The 24,779-nt window shown below is 37.9% G+C and overlaps 1 protein-coding gene across 2 annotated transcripts in view; it reads left to right on the forward strand.

Moving 5' to 3' along the window:
- Positions 1 to 24,779, forward strand: part of CTTNBP2 (cortactin binding protein 2) — a 174,607-nt gene that overhangs the window by 80,358 nt on the left and 69,470 nt on the right. The window contains exons 4-8 of one of the 2 annotated variants that reach the window (XM_033193019.1): positions 4,691 to 6,344; positions 13,060 to 13,263; positions 14,547 to 14,646; positions 16,927 to 17,077; positions 19,730 to 19,984. In XM_033193019.1, the coding sequence (XP_033048910.1) occupies positions 4,691 to 6,344; positions 13,060 to 13,263; positions 14,547 to 14,646; positions 16,927 to 17,077; positions 19,730 to 19,984 (2,364 nt within the window). The remainder of the gene's footprint in view (positions 1 to 4,690; positions 6,345 to 13,059; positions 13,264 to 14,546; positions 14,647 to 16,926; positions 17,078 to 19,729; positions 19,985 to 24,779) is intronic. The other variant, XM_033193020.1, reaches the window with a different exon arrangement.

Here is a 24,779-nt window from a genome sequence, read left to right on the forward strand (position 1 = left end):
AATTGGATACTTTCTTTGGCTTTATTTTCAAATTAATTATTCTTTTTATTCTGCTCTCTCAAATCTGCGATTAAGCCCATTCTGAACTTTTTGTCAGTTTAGGTATTACACTTATCAGTTCTATTTGTACATTTGGTTCTTTTCTTATAGTTTCTATTTGTATGCCAGGATTCCCCTTCCCCTCATTTATTATGACTGTATTTTCTTTGAAGATGGCTGCTTTAAAATCCTTGTCACTAATACCAGTGTGGATCATCTTGGGCCAGTTTTTATTGACTACTTTTCTCTGGACTGCGATTCACTTTTTCTTAATTTCTTTGTCTAGTAATTTCTTATTGTATACTGAACACTGAGGATGATATACTGCAGACTCTGGATTCTGTTACCTGCTGAAAAGTTGTACTTTGTTCTAGTAAGCAGTTAAGCTGGTTAGATTCATATTCTGTCTCTTTGCAGTTGACAACATCCGAGGTCTTTGCTCAGCTCTGTCAGACATGCAGCAGCCACCTTCTGTCATTCTGTGGGGTCTTCCCCATGAATGTGTAATTCAAGGATCAAACAAGGATGCTGGTAAATCGTGGCAACCTCAGATTCATCCTCTGACTCCTCAAGCCCATATCACCAGTGCATTGTACTTGAGCTTCAGCTGCCAGTGCTACCAGAGTAGGGAATTGCCTCCAGCTGAGCAGCTACACAAAGGCCAATCTCATCCAATGCTGTTGGCTCCTTTCTTACAGGAGGGTCTACTCTTCTCTCATTTCTACCTCTTTTATTGCTCTCACGAGCCTTTAAATCACTATGTTTTATATGTTTTTCAAGGGGTTGTAATTGTTATCTGCAGGAGAATTAGTCTAATAATCATTGCTTATCCATTACTGGTAGCAGAACTTTCTCTGATATATTTCATAATTGCTAAATTGTAACCCCTATCGAACTTATAAAAACATTCGTCTACATGTTTAATATGGTGTATTCTGTAGATTTTTGTATGCCTCTAGTGTGTTTTCAGAGGAAGAAATATAGTGCAAAGTCACACACATTTTAAATTAATACAAGTAGCTATTGTATTATGAATTGAAAACTTAGTATTTTTTAGTGCCAGGCACTATGCTATGTGATTTACACGTGTTGTCTTATTTAAAACTATAAAATAATGTAATTATTAGGACCATACAGAACCAATTTTTAGAGAACTTAGCAAGGTCACCCAGTAAGTTTGGGATCAGAATTTAGTACTACATCTCTTATTCTCTTAAGTATACATACTTTGTCTCTGAGCTGAAATGGTCTAAGATTTTTTAATATAAAAATTATTTTTAAAGTACGGGAGTATGCTATTTAGTACTACATCTCTTTCTTGGAAAAAGTACACATCGTTTGAGCTGAAATGGTCAAAAAATTTTTAATATAAAATGTTTATATACTGTGTGTGTATACTGTTATTGGAAGGCTCCAGTAGAGAAATGGGTGTTTAATATTTTAAAAAGAGCAACATAATAACTGATGGAATGAGTCCCAGAGGTGATGGGAGAAAATGAAGTTAATTGCTGAAGGAAAGTCCACCACTGAGCAGATGGAAACCTTTACCCCTTAGATTGAAGGGAAGGAAATATGGCTTGGTGTTGCTATGAAAAAGCTTAAAGGAGGAGATAAGATGAAGAGAGGAAGTGAGTGAGTTTGAATGTTTTCGATAAAGGAGTCTGTAAAGAGACACTAAGTCAGTTAAGAGGTCATTGGGTGAAGATTTGGGGAAAGGCAGAGGTTTGAAATATCCCCTGTAGTAAATGGCAGAGGAAGCTAAATAAAGTTAGGTAGAGTGATTGATGGCTGGGAGTCAGAGGTTGAGTTTGGAGCCAGGTGTTTATAGGTATATCAACTGTGAGGTTTCCTCTGTGCTCTGCTATCTGTGGTAAAATTCTTTTAAGACATGTATTAGTTTGAGATAGGATTTACAAAGCACAAGTGATGGAGGATAAAGATAGAAAAGAATTACAGATGCTCTTATAATAGTATAGTTTTCTGTATAAATATTTGAGATTAGCTGAGTCGCTCTCCACTTGGAACTCCAATTTGATTCTGAAAGATGATGATCCATAGTGCAGAATTACTGTGGACAAGATGTGAGATATGGTGAGAAAAACCTGAGACAAGTAGAACCCCGAGTGATTGCCATGACCGACACTCATTAGCTGGATGACATTAGGAAAAACACTAATATGGCCTCTAGTTATTGTTTTGTAAAATGAAGGTAGCTCTTCAAATTCTCTACCTTCAGAAGCAAATGATGAAATTTGTATTTTAATAGTAAGCGGAAAATTGGCCTAGTTTATGCTTTTCTTACATTGCTGTAAGAATTTTTTTTTCTTGGGGTTAGTATGAAATAAGATTTAAATTTTCTTAACAGTTCTAACTTTGCATATGCCTTCTAATACCAGTGTGTTATTTGGTGCGTCTCAGAAGAGTTCAATGTGTTTTAGTTAATAATATGTCAAATTTTTGCAAGGCACCCACGTGAATAAGATATACATATAAAAACAGTATATGACAACACTATTGTTCCCCAATCTTACCTAATCTACTTATGAATTACTCCCAAATCAAATTTGTGCAAGGCACCCACGTGAATAAGATATACATATAATAACAGTATATGACAACACTATTGTTCCCCAATCTTACCTAATCTACTAATGAATTACTCCCAAAATTTTATCCAGTAGAATAAAGTATATGTGTAATTATGCTTGAGGAATAATCTCTATTCCTGGTCATCTATTTATGAGACACATCCCAATGCTGTTTAGCAATTGTTTGTCAAAGCAGGAAGCATCCCAGAGTAAAGAAACACTATCTCTGACCATCCTTTTGGTCCCATGACTGACTGTGAGGGGAATGGAGTCATGGATTTTTGTAACAGGGCAAGAAACAGGAACATCCTCATGACTTACAGGTCGTGAGAGTATCTTCTTCCTCTGTTATTGATGACAAAAATTTGACTCAAATAAGTAGTGACTCTCTTGAGAGGATATTTGTGTTTAACATCTACATGAGAAAGCAAGTCCTATTCACATCTTTATAATCAGGTAGATCTACTTTAACCTTTAGGAACCATAAGGCCCATTATGGACTGTCAGTGGAACATTTCACTAGTTCGGGAAGTGAGGCGTGTGAGCCAACCTGGCTTCTGTATCCCAGCTTGGGGTGTGACCTTTGTCCCTCAAGAGTCCCTCATGACAGATGCTCCCCTGGAGAGAAGTGAGAAATCTGCAGGAACATGTTAGACCAGTGCCACTGTGAGGCTGCCCACGTAGCCAGAAAGCCCATTAGTAACAGAAGTTGATTGTTATCAGTGGAACTATGTTAATTTTAGCTAATTCCTTCAATTTACAATTTATGAAGCACCACTGTGTGCCAGCCACTGTTCTAGGTCTTAAGGACACAGTCCCTGCCCTCAGTGAAGTCACATTCGGGGTAGCGGGTATAGGCATGTAGTGAACGAAGGTTGATAAACACAAGGGTGGGAGGGACTGTTATTTCCCGTAGGGTGGTGTGGGAAGACCTCACTGTAAAGGTGACAGCAAAGCAGAAGCCTGGAAGAAGTGAACGAGCCAACCCCCGTGCTATTGGGAGCTTTTGTGTATATTAGAAAGCCCCACCTGGAGAGAGAAAGGCTTTAAAAGCTCCCTGTCTAGGTTGATCAGTTAGAAAAACGATTTTATTCTGGAAAGCACCAATCTTAAGGGCCCATGGCTTGGTGAACAAACAGTGCCTTTCTGTGAAGGAAAAGGCACCCCTCTCTTCATGCCTGGGCAGGCGACTTGGGTGAGTAGGGAAGTTCAAGGAAGGCAGGGGAAGCTCTGGAGTTTTGCTCCCACTCACCCTCCCATAGGTCACTCTAGTGCCGTGCACAAGTGGCTTACTGTGGGAGCGCTATGGGAAGATGTGTGGTGGGAATCCCATGCAGAAAGAACAGTAAGGGCAAAGACCGCAAGGCAGGACCATGTTTAGGAAACTCCAGGGGTCCAGGGAAGCTAAGGGAGCAAGTGGGATCACAGTAGGAGACAAGGTCAGGCTCCGGGTTCACTGACACCAGATATAGTTCTAATAAGATCGTTCTCTAGCTCTTTCGAGTTTTCAAAGAACTTTCTTTCATATATAATTTTGTATGATTTCCACAACAACTCATCAGAGGAAGCTCAAAGAAGTTACATTTCTGAGCTAGATAATACAATTAGCAAACATAGTGGCTTAGAATTTAACTGAAGTCCTCAGTTTTCAGTACTTTTCATGATACTTTACCTCAAAGATTAATAATTTTAAAGCATTAAACCTTTTTAAAAAAACATCACCAGTTCCATCACAGAGCTGTGTTTTTACAAAAATAGGTCTTTCTGATCCCTGTGATTTAAAGCATCTGGTTATTGTTCTCTTTTTCTGTAGTTAACTTCAATAGACTTTAAAAATTCTCTCTTGTTGTAATTTAGATGTTTTTATAAAGCCATTTACATCTATTTTCTCATTTTAATGGGCCTTTAAAATATTTCTTATAACACTTTTCGAAAATGTGGTGTTTTTGCTAACCCGAATTATGTAATTGTTAGAAAATTAATAAAAATCTCACAAAAAGCATTTCGTTGGTGAAAAGAAAATTCTGTATATTAATCAGGATTTTCTTGTGAATTTCTTTCAGCTGGAAATGGAGAAGCTTCAGCTACAAGCCCTTGAGCAAGAGCACAAGAAGCTGGCCGCCCGCCTCGAGGAAGAGCGCGGCAAGAACAAGCAGGTGGTCCTGATGCTGGTCAAAGAGTGCAAGCAGCTCTCAGGCAAGGTCATAGAGGAGGCCCAGAAGCTCGAAGACGTAATGGCCAAACTGGAAGAGGAAAAGAAAAAGACAAACGAATTAGAAGAGGAACTCTCCGCTGAGAAACGAAGAAGCACAGAAATGGAAGCTCAGATGGAAAAACAACTCTCTGAGTTTGACACCGAGCGGGAACAGCTTCGTGCCAAGCTGAACCGGGAAGAAGCACACACCACTGACCTCAAAGAGGAGATAGACAAGATGAAGAAAATGATTGAGCAACTGAAAAGGGGAAGTGACAGTAAGCCAAGCCTCTCTCTTCCACGGAAGACAAAAGATAGGCGTTTGGTTTCCATATCTGTGGGAACAGAAGGAACTGTGACAAGGACTGTTGCATGCCAGACAGACCTAGTGACAGAAAGTGCTGACCATGTGAAAAAGTTGCCTTTAACTATGCCTGTAAAACCTTCCACAGGGAGCCCCCTAGTTTCTGCAAATGCAAAAGGGAGCGTGTGCACCAGTGCCACAATGGCCAGACCAGGTATTGATAGGCAGGCTTCCCATGGTGACTTGATTGGCTCTTCTGTACCTGCTTTCCCACCTCCAAGTGCAAACAGAATTGAGGAAAATGGACCAAGCACTGACTCAACACCAGATCCAACCAGTAGCACACCCCCACTTCCCAGTAACGCTGCCCCTCCCACCACTCAGACACCAGGCATAGCTCCTCAGAACTCCCAAGCTCCACCTATGCACAGTTTACATTCACCATGTGCCAACGCCTCTTTGCATCCAGGTCTAAACCCACGAATCCAAGCAGCTAGATTTAGATTTCAGGGCAATGCTAACGACCCAGACCAAAATGGAAATACTACCCAAAGTCCTCCGTCAAGAGATATGTCACCTACAAGTCGTGACAACCTAGTGGCCAAACAACTAGCTCGGAATACTGTGACCCAAGCACTGTCAAGATTTACAAGCCCTCAAGCAGGTGCTCCCTCAAGGCCTGGAGCGCCCCCAGCAGGGGATGTTGGCACCCACCCTCCAGTCGGTCGGACCAGTTTAAAGACTCACGGTGTTGCACGAGTTGACAGAGGAAATCCTCCTCCTATCCCTCCAAAAAAGCCAGGGCTCTCCCAAACTCCTTCTCCACCACACCCCCAACTCAAGGTTATTATAGACAGCAGCAGGGCCTCGAACACAGGGGCCAAAGTTGATAACAAAACTGTGGCTTCGCCTCCTTCCAGTTTGCCACAAGGGAACAGGGTGATCAATGAGGAGAACCTTGCTAAGTCATCCTCCCCTCAGCTGCCACCAAAACCATCCATAGATTTAACTGTGGCACCTGCAGGCTGTGCCGTTTCAGCCCTGGCCACATCTCAGGTGGGTGCCTGGCCTGCTGCAACCCCCGGACTGAACCAACCTGCATGTTCAGACAGTTCCCTTGTCATTCCTACCACCATTGCCTTTTGCTCTTCCATAAACCCCGTTAGTGCCTCATCCTGTAGACCAGGTGCCTCAGACAGCCTCCTGGTAACAGCATCAGGTAAAGGGATTGAACTATTATACCCTTTTTAAAGAATATGGTCTCTCCCCTCACTTGCCTTGATTTTCTTCACATTGCCTTGAAACTTTTTTTTTAATTTTATGCTTCGCCCCTGCCAACCATTTCTTTTCTCTCTCTCTCTCTTTTTTTTTTTTTTTTTTTGGTTTTTGGTTTTTGTTTGTTTGTTTTTAAAGGCTCCAGGGTATGGTGATTCATCTTGCTATATGAATTGCGGTTTCACTATGCTAAGTGCTTTCTTCTTTTAAAATAACCTGAAAGTAGTGGCTTAAAGCACATGGAGACCATTAATTTAGAGAGACTAAAGTATTTACATGGGAGAAAAGAGTATTCCTTCTTATTAAATATTTATCTCGCAAGACCTCAGTGGGTCATCATCAGACAGTACGTGTTTAATTCTGTTCCTTCTGAGATGACATTTTTAAAGGCCTTTCAAGTAATTATTAACACTATGTTGGATTACCAAATTGACTAGATTTGTTCTGTAATTGGTATATTTTAAATTCTAATATCAGTTTGGTGTTTAGAGTTTTTTTTTTTTTTTTTTACCTTCAGAAATGGAGTGTGAATATTTATAAATCTGTTCTAAGTTTATTTCAAAAGCCGTGTACCCTATTTAGTGCTGCCGTCTTCCGGCACTAGGGCACAGATGGTTAACATAGCATGTGGGCTGTGTTACAGAAGGTTTCCATTGCAGGTGTGGCTTATGAAGTCACTGAATCTGGGACTCTTGAACAAAGAAAAGGTGGATTTTTCCTTTTTGTTATACAGTGCTAGAGAAAGCATTGCTTTTTATTGACATGACTGGATTAGTTCTTTACTAAGCAAATGTGGCTCTAAAGTAATGTTACCAAAAACACATAATTATAAATAACAGAGACTAGATTCCAACACCCATCTGACGAACTGCAAAGTCCATGCTGTTTCCAGTTCCCAATTTTACCCCTCAAAATGTGGAAGACAAAGTTCTGTTGAAGCTTTGGAGAAGTCTCTCCTACCATGGGATCTCAGTGGTTGGTGGAGATTGTTGGTTCTAATGGGAGGAAACTTTTATAATTACAGGAAGGTTTGAATAGTTGTTATATTGAATACTTTGAAGGGAGAGAGAGAAAAGCAAATAGCATCATATTTGGTAATTATCAGGTGATGGCAGCAGTATTCTAGGATTTATTTGTCCAATTATAAGCCATCAACTTGAAATTAAGGTCTTTGAGAGGCTTTATCCATATTTTGAGGGGCGAAATAGGGAATTGGAAGCAGCATGGACTTTGAAGTTAGATCTATGTTGAAATCTAGTCTCTGCCATTTACAGTTGTGCATTTTTGGTGACTTCTTATGCTACTCATATGGGGGAGGGTGGCTGTTAGGAGGATCAGATCCTATAACCTGTCAGCATAGTATTGAGCTTAGAATAGCATGAGTAATCAATAAGTAGAGGTGATATTACTGCTTCAATGATATTGTTGTTTACAGTATTTTTGAGAATTTGCTTTGGAATTGACTTTAGTATTATTTTGAGATATCTTTACAGGCATTCAGCATTCTATATTTTTGATCCAAAACGGTATTACTGAGCTGAACAGCTCTTCTCGTGGCCTAAAATAATTTTGGCTGTTTCTTACAAATTAAATCCACCCTCAGAAGAGGAATTTTGCTACTCAGTAGAATAGAGAATGTACTATAAGATCTTTGGGCAGTCACAAAACAAGTTCCAGAAATGTGTGGAGCAGTGGCAGTGCTGTTGCCATAAATGAAAACACTTCCTAGGATATAGAAGTTTTGTCACTTAAAAAAATACAAAGCCATCTTTACCTGAGACCTTGAGGCTCTGCCACTTGTTGCCTTGATCATTACTGTGGTCCATGGTTTAGCTGCACATGCCCTTTGGTTTCGGCAGAGAAGCCTTAAAACCAGCATCTATGACTGAGGAACATTTTGTCAACAGGATTGAAAAGTTAACGGATTAAAATGTGTTAACTTTTAAAGACAGAGATTTACTAATCTGTTATCTATTCACCAGGATGTCCTGCCCTAGGATACAGTAAAATTTTAGATAAAAGAGCTATAACCCCTCTGAAAAATGCCCTTCACTTATGTCTGGAAATCAAAAGACACTATAGACCAGAGACCAAAAAAATACCAGCCACTGAAGATACAGAAACTGGATTCCTTATTTTCTACTCTCTGACTTCTGCAATTTTGCCAAAGTATTTTGTTTATTTATTCCTCTCAGAACTGCAGAATTACTTTTGGTAGAATAACAGGTTTCCATGTCATTTGCTTATAAGATGTGACTTATTAAGGGAGAAGGGAGGCACTGGAAGCCTTGAGTCATTCAGCAAGTGTTTACTGAGCACCTAGACTGGGAAATGAAAGTGTGATTACACTTACACAATGGAGGTCTACAACACTACAATTCAACTATAAATGTTGAGTTGAACTTTCCAAATAAGATAGAGGATTTCAACTCTGTTGTACATTGAGATTGCCCCTATTTTCGCCACTATGCCCATTGCAACTAAGAAACACCAGAGCTGCCTCCACCCTGCTTACTAACCTGTCTGTCCCTGGGTGAGCTTGTGCCTCTCCAGGTCATTAGCCCTTTGAAGGGTATTAACCTTCCAAACAGCCACTGATTCCATTGTGGTTGCCAAAAGCAAGGCACAGGGACAGTGCACATCTGTCAAATACCTGACAGATGTCTCTTCCAATTTCGGTGATCAGACAAGCACTGAACTAAGTATAGTAAGGCAGGATTAGTCCATTCCTGCCCCTTTCTAAGTATCACCCTAGAGAGCTAATTCCCTCTGAGCCATTAGCTTTTTCATTTAAAAGCAAAAGCATTGCGGGCTGCAGTGCTCATACCTGTAATCCAAGCACATTGGAAGGATGAGGCAGGAGGATCACTTGTGCGCAGGAGTTCAAGACCAGCCAGGGTAACATGGCGAAATCCCATCTTTACAAAAAATATAAAAATTATCTGGGCATGGTAGTGTGTGCCTTTGGTCCCAGCTACTCAGGAGGCTGAAGTGGGAGGATCACTTGAACTCAGGAAGTCAAGGCTACAGTGAGCCATAATCATGCCACTGTGCAACAGCCTGGGTGACACAGTGAGACTATGTCTCAAAAAAAGCATTGAACCAAAATTATAATAATATAATAATATTCCCAAACAAAAAAAGATTTAAACTTGTCTGATATATTTTCAAACTACCTCTCCCTCCTTGGAGAACTACTGGCCCATAGTACTTCCAACTCCAGAATCCTGTGTTTCCATGTCAGCTTCTATCTATAACAATTATGACTAAGTTAGAGCCCCAAGGAAAATTGGAATGACAGAAGTTACCCTTTCAATGAATTGTAGTATAAATTACCCAAACTCTATTTGGCAACCTTTATAGCCAAATGTTAAATTTTTAAATAACATTCTTAATTCTAAATGAACTAGAATTTCTTGTTCCTCCTGAACTTGCCAAATAAACACATTTCAAATGTTAGATGAACAGAAGCCTAAACCAGAAATCACTCCAGGCAACTGAGTTTCCATACCCTTGGAAATTGTTTTTTCTGTGTTTTTTTGGTTTTTTTTTTCATTTGATACATTTGATTTAATTTGGTTTACACCTTTTCCCTATTGAAACATGACTTTTAAAAATTATCCTCCATGTGTGATTGGCTTAAAGGCTAAATCAGAAAACAAGAATGATCTGGGCTATGACATTAACCTTCTCCACCCTCTGAAGCTGATGCCGGAAGCTGTTCTCACTCCTTCCCTCTGCTATTGCATGTCCAGTCATTCCCTTCCTCCTGGCATGTTGTGCAGGATGCTCACCTTACTAATGTTTGCATATGATACTGCGAAACTGATTGACCTTTTGCTAACATCATTAGAGTAGCTGTACGAATACCGGTCTGTTCTGTCTTAACCATTATTTAACCTCTTAACTAAACATTACCATTTTTATCATTGTCGGGAATTTCAGATGAACAATATAGTCTCATGGTGAAGTCTTATTTTTCCCACATTTAGGCAGGATTTATTAAAATAAGCTTGTCTGTGTTAGACAACATTGGAAATGTTAGTGAAAATATAAAATGTATTTATAGTTTTAAAATACTTGGTATTTATAAAGCATTTTTCTTCTGTAAAGATTTTTAAAATATATTGCAGACCTCTAAGAAAATAAGGCAACTGATATATCTTCTGTAGTTCTGTATAATAAGACCCTTGAGTGGTCTAAAGATGGAAAACAAATTGAAGAAAAAAATTTGTCTTTCAGATAACTTATTAAAAGTAGGGTTTCCCAGGAAATTACAGCTGCAATTGAGTATTTCCGTATAAAGCAGTTGAAAAATATATTTAAACTGTCTTCTCCCCCCAAAAGCCTAGATTTATGGTGAAAAAAGAAAAATGCAGACAAAACCCAAAAGAATAGCAAGCCATTTACATGTATTGGTATTCATAAAAGAATATCAATAACCAAGACCCCTTGGATGAGATGTAAAGAGAGAATGAAAGAGAGAGAGGCTGAGTATGAGCCCCATTCCCTCCTGTTCCACAGAGGACTGTAGTGCGATGCCTTCATATTGCCTGTGTTTGCTTTGCAGTCGAGGTTTTATACCTTCGTGTTTATAATTTCTCTGTTTATTCATTTCTAATAAGTACTGATTTAATTTTTGTGGGCCTGTTTTTTGTTTGTTTGTTTGTTTTTAAGAAAATACAAAAGGTAAAATGTACCAGAGAGGAGCCTTCTTGTAAGTATGAAGTAAAAATACTACTTTTGTAAGAAGAGCTAATGAGTGTCAGTAGGAAAATATCATAAAGTTTAGATAAATATTGAATTTTATGAGCATTTTAATTTTATATGTCACTACATATAGTCCTAATAGGATTAAAAACAATAAATATTCATAGACCCAAATAATTGATGATGAAGATATAGTATCCAGCTTTTTATAAGCAGTGTAGTTTCATTTGTATAATTGGCTTTGTTTTGTCTTTTTTAAAAAATAATTTTTAAATACTGAGAAGTTCCTTTGATATGTCCTTTGAAAATATTTATTAAGATAATTTAAGGCCAATAATTTAGGATTTAATCATAAGAATTGAGTATTACATATGTATTAATATGACACTCATATGCCTAGAATAATTATGCTGATACCAATGTACAGAGGGTATAAAACATCCACCTGTTGTATCTTACTAAAGGGATATTACCACGTATCGTAATCAGGTGGCCATTCTGCCTTGTGTTCCACTGCTAAGAAAGGATGTACAGGTAAATATGGCGAGATCTTATCTCATCATGCCACACACTTGCAAAAGGATGTAAAGTCAAAAGCCCATATGACCACTGTTATGAGCAGAAGGTTCAATATGGTTTTAATTTTCTTTTACAGGTGGTAGTGGATAGTTATAAAACATTTTAAAAATCCAAATGGTATAGTTCCTTAATATAAAATTTTACTGCAGCTAGTAAAAAGTAATCTTTGTTTTATGTACAATGAGATGTATTGTGCATATAGAAATTTAGGGTCTAGCCATTGTGAAGCACTATTTAGAATAAAGCCCTCCATCTGTGATCACTTTGGTCAGGACAAAATAGATCTAACTGGCCTGTGAAAGTGTGCCCTTAGGGATGAATATATGTACATATGCACAATGCTGTTACACGTGTTAGAACCCTATAAGGAAAAAGAGGAAAATGTCTTATTTTGAAAATTCACTGTATGTAAGTCTAAAATACACAAATACCTATATATCACATTGAATGAACATTTTTACTTTACTGTTTTTACAGCCTTTTGATCAAGGAAGAATTCAGAAAATTTTTCATGCTATATGCAGCCGAATTCACACACTTAACAGATTCTCTTCTAAAGCTGCTAAATACTGATGAGAAATATCTAACTATGATAACTCATTGTTTTTGTTAAAATTATATATTGAGTGTCCTGTTTTGTTGGCTGATTAAAAGTTTGTTAGGCGTTTTGTAAAGGTGGCCAGATGCTACAGTCTTCACAATTGTATATCGAATATTTGTGCTGGTGAACTCTAGATCCAGTTATATATGTTATATTTTATTATCTCTTAATACTGAATAGCAGTTGGCCTCCATTATTCCCATTCCCAAATAAGGGAATTCAAGGAATATAAATAGACTCTTTGGTCCATCTTAACAGTTTACATAAAATTTGTAATTAAACATTTTAGAAACCTTATTGAAAAAGAAAAATCTGTTTCTTAGAATTATTTATCTTATACCTGAAAATATCAGTTCACTTTTCCAGATTAATATTGAACTAGAGGAAAACTTTACCTTGTAAAACCTTTACATTTTAAAATTCAAATTGTTTTAAAATCCTGAAGAGGAATTTGAACTTTTAAAACAAGACAGCCATCTTAAGTTTTCCTAAAACCAATCACCACTTTAACACTTATCTGTACAAGACTCATGACTAAAAATAATTTTTCACTATGTATGTTGATTTAATTAGCAGCAGATATAAGATCTGAAATAACAGTCCAGATTCATGCTAAGTAAATATTAACAGATTGATAATGTTAGAAACCACATAATCCTCTAGGGACACATGTTCATATGTTTGTGTGTGTGTAATTCGGAAAGGAATGGGTAATATCTGTCTCTTGTCCTTGCTCCTACTCTCTAACGAGGGTCACTTTAACCTACAGGCTGGTCACCCTCCCTAACCCCTTTGCTAATGAGTGGTGGTCCTGCCCCCCTGGCTGGCAGGCCCACCCTTCTTCAGCAAGCTGCTGCCCAGGGAAATGTCACTTTATTATCAATGCTGCTTAATGAAGAAGGACTGGACATTAATTACTCCTGTGAAGATGGCCATTCTGCCTTGTATTCTGCTGCTAAGAATGGACATACAGGTAAATATGGCGAGATCTTATCATACCACACACTTGCAAAAGGAGGGAAAGTCAAAAGCCCATGTATCCATTGTTATGAGCCTAAGGCTCAATGTAGTTTTATTTTTCTTTTACAGGTGGTAATGGATAGTATTAAATGAGATTTAAAGTTTGTATAAACATTTAAAAAATCCAAATTGTACAGTTCCTTAATATAAAGTTTTACCACAGCTAGTAAAAAGTAATCTTTGTTTTATGCAAAGATGACTTTGCATTTATGGTCCGTTAGAAATACCTGATATGTGAGAAAGTCTAATTATGAGAATTTTAGTGCTACATGCTACAGTGAGGGAAAGTTTTAGTAGTTAGGAAAGGACATGGGCCTGAAATTGTTCCACAGTTGGAAGAATTTATAGTTATTTGAATGTCTTAAAAGAACCGAGAAGTTGTGTAACTATAAATGGTATATCGATGAAGACTGGGAATTATTCTTGTTCTTTAAAATGCAAATCCTGTAGTCAAATATACCAAAACATATGGGAGTGCAGAAAAAGAGAGGATTTGACCGCAAATGCAAAGTCAGATAGCATTGCATATGGGAGCCCATGTGATTGTTGATTAATTCAGATAAATGGAGGATTCTAGTGACCTCAGAGAGCCCATTATTTTTTAAGTATTCTAGAATTCTTCATAAACACTATGGAGATTTTCTTTAATATAGAAGAAGTAAATCTAGTAACATGAGGAATGTGACATCTAGGTGGCATTTATTCCTCAGGTGACTTCTGATGGGCTGTCCTTTAGCCTCATTCATGGAGTTAAGGGTAGTATGCCCACCATCCAGAAGCAGTTTAAAGATTAAACATCATAAAGTAATAATTTATTTAAATACAAAGAATGGTATTTCAGTTTGGTAAGTTAATTTGGTTCTCCATCCAGGAACATTATTTTCTGGGATAGACTCGTGGAAAAATCTGGTAAAGCATTTTCTGTCACATGACATTATTTTTACTCAGCAGCAACTCTTCCCAAAATGCACGCGCGCATGAGCACATGCACGTGCACACACACACACACATACCCATCTTAGTCAGTGAGTCTGGGGTATTATAATCTTTGGGAGAAGAGGCTGCTTTTCCTGTAAATTAGTCTGCAGAGTCTCAGATCTGCCATGATGGAATTGTGAGATGAACTGTGCAGGGGAGAGACCCTTTGGGTTTAGCATCTATCTACAGCTTGCATAGAATTTGGCACATCATAACTCCAAATGGGGAATTTACATGGCTTTCTATTAAAATCCATAGACTGTGTGAGATTGCTGCTGAGTGCAGAAGCCCAAATCAATGCTGCTGATAAAAATGGCTTCACACCCTTGTGTGCTGCAGCTGCTCAGGGACATTTCGAGTAAGTTGCTCTTAATTCCTTTTTTCCCACTGTGAAAGCCTCTTTTTATAATTTGCACATGTATTTTAGTTCCGGCTGGATGTGTAAACTAGTGCTTAAAATCACTGGCAAATAAATTCACTAAATATATTTGAGGATTTAAATGCAAACTAGGATTCTAAATTTGCTCTTAATAATAGTTAATATTTGAGGGAAGTGAAGAAGAGAACTGTGCTGTGTCCCAACTGAACATGAATGAACTTTCTTCGGAAGATAATCTATGGCATGTCACCACATATGTCATGAGATAAAAGACTGCTGAAAAGCTTGTTGTTCACTATTTTACACCATTCCAACCCCCCAAAAGATTTTCTACTTATGATGTCACTAAAAGTAGAACATAGAATTAAATTGGTTGTAATAATCTGAACTTCCTAGTGGTAATGTATTCCAATTATTCATCTTGTTTTACCATTTAAAACAAAATTGAAGCATGAATTTCACATACTGAAGGAAGTTTGAGCATTAAGCCAAAGAGACCCTATTAATTAAAATATACCTAACTTTAGCAATGATTTATTTAGTAGCTTACTAAGTCAGTCAGATATAGGCATGACTTTTTAACATTAAAAGTCATATTTTAATTTTAAAAAAATAGAAAATAGCTAAGTTGCTTTCTCTGCCTGTGCTGAAATGTCAGGTTGTGGGAAACACAAGTTGCTTTTAACTTTTTAATCTAACTGTCCCGATAGAAATGTTCTTTAACAAATTATAGAATTATTGAAATTGGGTTTTTAAGGTTGAATCCATGTTATTAATCATAAATATAAAATTTTTAAAATTCAAAAATTATTTATGTATAGCATAATTTACTTTTCTGCATATCAAACACATATTTCATTACCCTGAGTTTGTCATTGAGAACCCTAGACACTGATTTTGCTGTACTCTTTGGGCATATCCTGACTCCTTCAAAAGGAATTTCTCCTTCTGAGCTGTGCTTTTTACCTTTACTTTCACCAGGCAGCCTGTAGGGCCACTTTCTTGGAGAGTATAGCAGTCACAGGAATGGAAGCATGGATAACTCTGCAAAAAGGAAGGACCCTGGAGAAATCTGGGGATTGATTTTTTGATTATTATTATTATTTTTTAGACGGAGTCTTGCTCTGTCACCAGGCTGGAGTGCAGTGGTGTGATCTCAGCTCATCACCTCACTGCAACCTCCGCCTCCTGGGTTTAAGTGATTCCCCTGCCTTGGCTTCTGGAGTAGCTGGGACTACCGGTACACGCCACCACACCCAGATAATTTTTTGTATTTTAGTAGAGACGGGTTTCACCATGTTGGCCAGGGTGGTCTGGATCTCCTGACCTCATGATCTGCCCCCCTCCGCTTCCCAAAGTGCTGGGATTACAGGTGTGAGCCACCGCACCAGGCCGGATTGGTTAATTTAAATGTGTCTGATACACACATACATCAACATGTCACTTAATTTAAAATATATATATATAAATCAGATACTGCAAGGGAAAACTAGGAAAAACATTCATTCGAGTGAAAATAAAAGATGAAGTGGATTGCTTCTTACTTTGATTATGATTTAGCCCTCTTTTTAAGTTTATTCTCAACTAATTTTACAACTTAAGCTCTGTTTAGCCAGTAACTAAGTGTCACAAAGTCTTGACTTTACCTCATTTCTTTCCTCCTTGATTCTCAGGGCAGTGGAGTTTCTGCTTAGCTATCTTTTTCCTCATCAACTAGCCTGCCTTCAGGAGACAGGACAACCTCTGCTGTCTTTTCTCCCCAAGGCAACCCTTTTCTCAGCCTTTCTGCTGCCTTTTATAGAGAAGGCACATGGTGCCCTGCTGTCTATGCTATTTATAATTATTTTCTCAAGTGAAAATCTCAGAATGACTCAGCAGCCTTTTTTCAATGTTCAAACTATTTTGAACCAAAATAATATATATTTATCAAGTACAGTTAAACCGTTCATCCCAGGAAGTTCAATTCTAAGGACTCTACTTTCACAAGTTGGTTATAGAGAAGTGTCATAAAGGAGGTGTTAGCACTTTTCAAATTTTCATGGGAGAAATGAAATTTTATTACTAGAATATATTTTCTAGCCTTATAAAAATAGTATTCATGTAATAAGATCCATAATAATTGATATATATATAAATAGAAACAATTGATGTATATAAAGATGCAGCATTGCCTTCTTTTCCGTATTTAATATCTTGGTTAGGTGGTGCTTCAAAGGTCAAACCCAGGTTTTATGTAATTAATCCTAATCTTGTGTTTAGGTGTGTAGAATTATTAATTGCATATGATGCTAACATTAATCATGCTGCTGATGGAGGACAGACACCTCTATACCTGGCCTGTAAAAATGAAAATAAAGAATGTATTAAACTCTTGTTGGAAGCCGGAACCAATCGAAGTGTAAAAACCACAGTGAGTACCAGTCCGTTTTTTTTTCCCCCTGTATACATAATTTGCCATATATTTGTAAACTCTACAACTAGAAAAACAAAATAAATTAAAATAGAGGATGCTTTATTTTGTTTTGCTCGTAGGATTTGGAAAGTGTCTGACCCTTGTTTGAATCTCTTTCCTGTTAATTAAATGTTTGTTCATTAGCCTAACCAGTCCTTTAACCTCTGAGCCTCAGATTCATCTGTCAAACAGGAAAACAAATACCTATGCTTTGATTATTTTTAGAACTAGGGCAGACAAGGGAGGTATAATTTTTTATTCATTCAACAAATAATAGTCTCAGATCCTGAGTTTTCTTAAGTAAAGGAGAACCAATGGTTAACAATGGCCACAGAGATGTGGCTGGGTGTGGTGGCTTACGCCTGTAATCCCAGCACTTTGGGAGGCCGAGGTGGGCAGATCACCGGAGGTCAGGAGTTTGAGACCAGCCTGATCAACATGGAGAAACCCCCGTCTCTTCTGAAAATAGAAAATCAGCTGAGCTTGGTGGTGCATGCCTGTAATCCCAGTTACTTGGGAGACTGAGGCAGGAGAATCCCTTGAACCTGGGAGGCAGAGGTTGTGGTGAGCCGAGATGGTGCCATTGCACTCCAGCCTGAGAAACAAGAGTGAAACTCTGCCTAAAAAAAAAAAAAAAAAATATATATATATATATATATATGCAGAGATGTAATAAGCTAGATATAAACATTTTTAATGACTGTTATTGCTAGAGTTTTTTTTTAAAAAACTTCCTATTTTTTGAAAATCTGAGAAAACAGTTTAGTTTTATATTTTTCATGTTATTTATATATTGAGAAATCTGTGGTGTTACACATATTCAGTATAAAATTCTATAGTGAAAAATAAATTACTTTTGTATCACTGGGCTGAATGAAAAAAAGCAGTACAGCATAAAAATTAGTCACATCCTAAGTTAGAGAACACAGAAACCCATTCTCTCCAGCTAGTTGCTGGTGAGCTGAACAAAATCTTTGGAAGTATAGATGCTCAAAAGTCCAGAGATAAACAGTGTAATTGGGAACAATTATGTCTATGTCTTTATAATAAGTATCAAAAGAGGATGGAAGATAGAAATTTATTTTTCCAGAAATGGTTGCATGGCCTTTGTAATATAAATTGGGAAAGGTCAAAAGCACTTATACTCTTCAGTAGTAGACTACTTGTGTAGTAAACTTTATACTACCCAAGTAAAGGTGTCCACAGCCCGGCGAAGAACACACCTGAATGGAGCTGATTGAAGCTCCATAGTCTTGTCTTAGCCAAGTGAACTTTATTTACCTGATTGGCGCACCCTTGTCTTGTCTTAGCCAAGTAGATTTTATTGGTATGAGATACCAAACCAGAGAAAAAGCGACATTGCAAAGGGACGGCTGTAGCAAATGATCAGATGACTTAGCCCAAATTTAGATTGTTCTTATTAATTGTCTATTTATCTGTCTTCTACCCTATTATTTTTTAAAAGTGTACTGTAGCTTACTGAAATATATTTAGTATAGCAGTGTGAAGTACTACATGAAAAAGGTATGTCAAGGGGAAATTAAAGGTAGAAAAACATAGCCAAAATACAAATCACCAAAATAAGCCAGGTTCTTTTATGAAAAATGTTTTATAAAAATAAAGAAGATGCGTGTCTGAATAGAACATAGACCCATCTCTATATAAAGATGAAGAGACTATAGATAGAACCTAGATTTTTCCCAGAATAATGCTTGTCAAACTTTAGTGTATTAGAATCTCCTGGAGGTATCGTTAAGTCAGATTGGTAGACCCCATCCCCAGAGTTTCTGATTCAATAGATCTGAGATGAGGCTTAAGAATTCACATTTCTATCAAGTTCCCAGGTGATACTGATGCTGCTGGTCTGGGGACCACACTTGAGAATCACTGCCCTAAAAAGGACTTCTATTAATACCCCTACTCCATCTACCAGCTAAGTGGGTAATAGAGGCTCCAAAGTAATATATTCTAGAAAACAGACCCAGTAATTTTAGTTGAAACATTTTCTAAGCTTATAATGATCAGTGTCCCTCTGCAGTCACAAAGCACTCAATAGGGGCCCATAAACCTGCACTGAAATTATTTGGCCTTGTTTTATCTTTATGTCTACCTTTTCCCTGTTATTTAGGATCTTTTCTTCTGGAATGGTTGGCATAAAATTTTAAGATCACAGAGTTAGGTCAGTGCCTTGTAAGTAAAACTGGCTTATAACTGCATTCTTTCAGTATTCTACTAATAACATTCTTGCATATAAATTTTTTAATTCCTTTAAAGTTCATTCTCTTTCATAGTATTAAATTGAGATTTTGATTTACCATACATAATACTCAGTTATGCCCTGGGCAGTACCTGCTCACCCCAAATGGTTAACTGGTAGGTAGAAATGATTACAAAATAGCAAACATGAGTCGTAGCAGTTGGAAATATTGTTCACTGACAGAAGTGAGAGAACTTTGCCCAGCTCATCGGTGTTGATGTTCAGGATTGGAATGCCTGCTTTTCCCAGCTCAGTGGTCCATGCCCAAGAACATTTTGAAGTGAACTTTCAATAACATTATCCTTGACATTAATGTTGTTATCAACCCTTTCCCCCGGTCATTTTATTTTCAGGATGGCTGGACACCAGTTCACGCAGCTGTGGATACTGGTAATGTGGACAGCCTCAAGCTTCTTATGTACCATAGAATACCAGCTTGTGGAAATTCTTTCAATGAGGATGAGTCCGAGTCAGGTGTCTTTGACTTGGATGGAGGAGAAGAGAGTCCTGAAAGCATATTCAAGCCTGTTGTTCCTGCAGACCTCATTAACCACGCCAACAGAGAAGGCTGGACTGCTGCCCACATTGCTGCTTCCAAAGGTTTTAAGGTATGTCTGTTAGCAGCTGGCCTCATCATGCAACTGTAATTTGATGAGCGGCAAAGTTGTCTGCTATAGATTAAGTGTACTTAAATGGAATAATTGGAGACTGAGTGATACAATTGCAGATGTTACCAATACAAATTGACATTATTCCTATGCAATAGTTATGGTCAAGGGTATAAGAGACTTTTAATAAAAATAATTTATTTGTAGTTTGTTAATGAGAAATATGAGGGTAATTTCAAACATTTTATCTACAATAGGAGCAAATCATTGGTGTTGATTTAGTTCATTGGGTTGCTTACTTAAGTACCAACACCGCGCTGCTAGTGAGAGGCAGGGTGAGGATTCACACTCATGCTGCAGAGCTCGTTCTCTTGCCCTGTACCCTCAGCTGCCAAACTTACCCCTGTCTGTGCTGTCTTACCAGTATCTAAGAGGGAGCTCTAGATGCTCAGATAGAATACAGAATGATTCTGAATATTAAATAAATAGTGTAATATAGTAGTCCATTCACTCATGTTTTTCTGATGTCAGTCACTTTAGCATTAATTTGTGTTAGCAATAAGAAGATATTAGGAAGTTCCTGAGTGCAAGGTACTGTGTGTGCTAACACTTGTAAGGATCATTTCTGCCATTAGGTAGCTCCTAGTTCAGTGGCAAGTGTGCAGGGTACAAGACAAATGTAGGACAAGAAGAGCACAAAAATGAACACAAGGAGAACAGAAATGCACTTGGAACAGTATAAAAATGCAGCAATTACAGGAAAAAGAAGGAGAACATACATATTTCAAAGGGCAGAACTTCAAGAATGTTAGGCTCAGGCATGGCTCATTCTGGAGGAGTTGGAAATTATTTTGAGCTTTGCAAGGACGATTAAATTCACCATCACCACTGAGAAAGGAGAGTGGTTCAGGTGAAAGGAGCAGTAAAAACAAACACATGGAAGTAGGGAGGTGGATAACAGGTCCCTGTTAATTGGGATAATGGAGAGTAGTGAGAAATAAGACCTAACTGGGAGTTTCACAACAGGGCCTGGGGCCTTCAGTGACATAGCAAGGAGTCTGGTCTTAATTTACTATTCAAAGTGAAACCATTGAAAGGTTTTGTACAAAGGAACAAAATAATCAACTGAATAGTTTAAATAGATTCATTAAGCAAGAACATCAAGAATATTTGAGATTACGAAGAAATTGGTATCAGGAAGAGACACTACATGAAAGATGATGAGAGCAGTGGAAATAATGAGAAATACTAGGAATGCCCCAGGAATGAGCATGGATTAGATGAGGGAAATGGGGGAGCTGAATAAAAAGATAGTGACATTCCCAAAAAGAACAAGGAAAAGGATCATTTTGATCAAGAAGACAGAATGCAGTTTTAGACATGCTGAATGTAAGTGCTACGATTTGTTCATCCAGATAGAGATAGCTAAAGATGTGTATTTAGAGCTCCTGGTTGGGTAACTTCCTGTTGTGATCTTGGCGGAAGCCATTCATCTTGGACTTTGGTGTTTTACAAAATGAGAAAAGGGCATGATTCAGTTCAATCTGGAGGTATTGTTTGTTAGCAGTAGTTTTGTTGTTTTGTTTCCCCAACTTCACCCTTTGACAAAAAAGATACAAAAATTCTGGGAACTTGATTTGTGCATATGATTTGAATGGAATGCAATAATATCTGACATAAAAGTTTTTGGGAGACAAAGATGGGAAATGTGAATAGTTTAAACCTGAATATGTACAGTTAATCTAGGACTATGAATCCTTTTGCTGTTGTAGAGGTGCATGGAAAGGGTAGTTTGCAACCTGCCTCCGCTCCTTTAAAAGAAAAACTCTGAATGTAATATGAGATGTTAATGATAGGAGTGTGTTAGGCCTGCACTCAGCCTAGAGGCAAAAAAAAAAAAAAAGAAAAAAGAAAAACAAAACCTGAACACCCTTGATCTAGGATGTTCAGCTACTGAACCTCTCAGGCTAGGCAGAAAGGAACTCGCTTCCCAGGGTGAGTTACCCTTCAGGGTAGGGCAATTGTGATGCTGCTCAACTCCTTAATTATGAATTCTTTATTAGTTCTGGTGTTTTTATGATCAAAGAGGGCATTGTCATTGATTTCCACACCTCTGGCATATTGTCCAAGGGAAATGTGACCTCTTTCTCCCGTAGACTATGACTCCTGTGTATTCTTTTACTTTAAGAAGCACAAGATGAATTTTGGACAAGGAAAGAGAGATTTTTTTTAAAGTGGGCATGACTGACAATATTCACACACTGCTAGGCTATTAATATATATGTGTATATATATTTTTTTTATTATACTTTAAGTTCTAGGGTACATGTGCATAACGTGCAGGTTTGTTACATATGTATACTTGTGCCATGTTGGTGTGCTGCACCCATCAACTCGTCAGCACCCCTCAATTCATCATTTATATTATATATAACTCCCAATGCAATCCCTCCCGCTCCCCCCTCCCCATGATAGGCGCCGATGTGTGATGTTCCCCTTCCCGAGTCCAAGTGATCTCATTGTTCAGTTCCCACCTATGAGTGAGAACATGCGGTGTTTGGTTTTCTGTTCTTGTGATAGTTTGCTAAGAATGATGGTTTCCAGCTGCATCCATGTCCCTACAAAGGATGCAAACTCATCCTTTTTTATGGCTGCATAATATTCCATGGTGTATATGTGCCACATTTTCTTAATCCAGTCTGTCACTTGGACATTTGGGTTGATTCCAAGTCTTTGCTATTCTGAATAGTGCCGCAATAAACATACATGTACATGTGTCTTTATAGCAGCATGATTTATAATCCTTTGGGTATATACCCAGTAGTGGGATGACTGGGTCATATGGTACCATATGACCATATTCCTTGAGGAATTGCCATACTGTTTTCCATAATGGTTGAACTAGTTTACAATCCCACCAACAGTGTAAAAGTGTTCCTATTTCTCCACATCCTCTCCAGCACCTGTTGTTTCCTGACTTTTTAATGATTGCCATTCTAACTGGTGTGAGATGGTATCTCATTGTGGTTTTGATTTGCATTTCTCTGATGGCCAGTGATGATGAGCATTTTTTCATGTGTCTGTTGGCTGTATGCATGTCTTCTTTTGAGAAATGTCTGTTCATATCCTTTGCCCACTTTTTGATGGGGTTGTTTGCTTTTTTCTTGTAAATTTGTTTGAGTTCTTTATAGATTCTGGATATTAGCCCTTTGTCAGATGAGTAGATTGCAAAAATTTTCTCCCATTCTGTAGGTTGCCTGTTTACTCTGATGGTAGTTTGTTTTGCTGTGCAGAAGCTCTTTAGTTTAATTAGATCCCATTTGTCAATTTTGGCTTTTGCTGCCGTTGCTTTTGGTGTTTTAGACATGAAGTCCTTGCCCATGCCTATGTCCTGAATGGTACTACCTAGGTTTTCTTCTAGGGTTTTTATGGTATTAGTTCTAACATTTAAGTCTCTAATCCATCTTGAATTAATTTTCGTATAAGGAGTAAGTAAAGGATCCAGTTTCAGCTTTCTACTTATGGCTAGCCAGTTTTCCCAGCACCATTTATTAAATAGGGAGTCCTTTCCCCATTTCTTGTTTCTCTCAGGTTTATCAAAGATCAGATGGCTGTAGATGTGTGGTATTATTTCTGAGGACTCTGTTCTGTTCCATTGGTCTATATCTCTGTTTTGGTCCCAGTACCATGCTGTTTTGGTTACTGTGGCCTTGTAGTATAGTTTGAAGTCAGGTAGCGTGATGCCTCCAGCTTTGTTCTTTTGACTTAGAATTGTCTTGGCAATGCGGGCTCTTTTTTGGTTCCATATGAACTTTAAAGCCGTTTGTTCCAGTTCTGTGAAGAAACTCATTGGTAGCTTGATGGGGATGGCATTGAATCTATAAATAACCTTGGGCAGTATGGCCATTTTCACAATATTGATTCTTCCTATCCATGAGCATGGTATGTTCTTCCATTTGTTAGTGTCCTCTTTTATTTCACTGAGCAGTGGTTTGTAGTTCTCCTTGAAGAGGTCCTTTACATCCCTTGTAAGTTGTATTCCTAGATATTTTATTCTCTTTGAAGCAATTGTGAATGGAAGTTCATTCATGATTTGGCTCTCTGTTTGTCTGTTACTGGTGTATAAGAATGCATGTGATTTTTGCACATTGATTTTGTATCCTGAGACTTTGCTGAAGTTGCTTATCAGCTTAAGGAGATTTTGGGCTGAGACAATGGGGTTTTCTAAATATACAATCATGTCATCTGCAAACAGGGACAATTTGACTTCTTCTTTTCCTAACTGGATACCCTTGATTTCTTTCTCTTGCCTGATTGCCCTAGCCAGAACTTCCAACACTATGTTGAATAGGAGTTCCCCATTTCTTGTTTCTCTCAGGTTTATCAAAGATCAGATGGCTTTATCAAAGATCAAAGATCTCTCTCTCTCACCCTGTCTTGTGCCAGTTTTCAAAGGGAATTTTTCCAGTTTTTGCCCATTCAGTATGATATTGGCTGTGGGTTTGTCATAAATAGCTCTTATTATTTTGAGGTACGTTCCATGAATACCGAAGTTATTGAGCGTTTTTAGCATGAAGGGGTGTTGAATTTTGTCAAAAGCCTTTTCTGCATCTATTGAGATAATCATGTGGTTCTTGTCTTTGGTTCTGTTTATATGCTGGATTACATTTATTGATTTGCATATGTTGAACCAGCCTTGCATCCCAGGGATGAAGCCCACTTGATCATGGTGGATAAGCTTTTTGATGTGCTGCTGAATCCGGTTTGCCAGTATTTTATTGAGGATTTTTGCATC

The sequence above is a fragment of the Trachypithecus francoisi genome, unplaced genomic scaffold, assembly GCF_009764315.1.
Source record: "Trachypithecus francoisi isolate TF-2019V2 unplaced genomic scaffold, Tfra_2.0 Lachesis_group4, whole genome shotgun sequence".
NCBI classification, from domain to species: Eukaryota; Metazoa; Chordata; class Mammalia; order Primates; family Cercopithecidae; genus Trachypithecus; species Trachypithecus francoisi.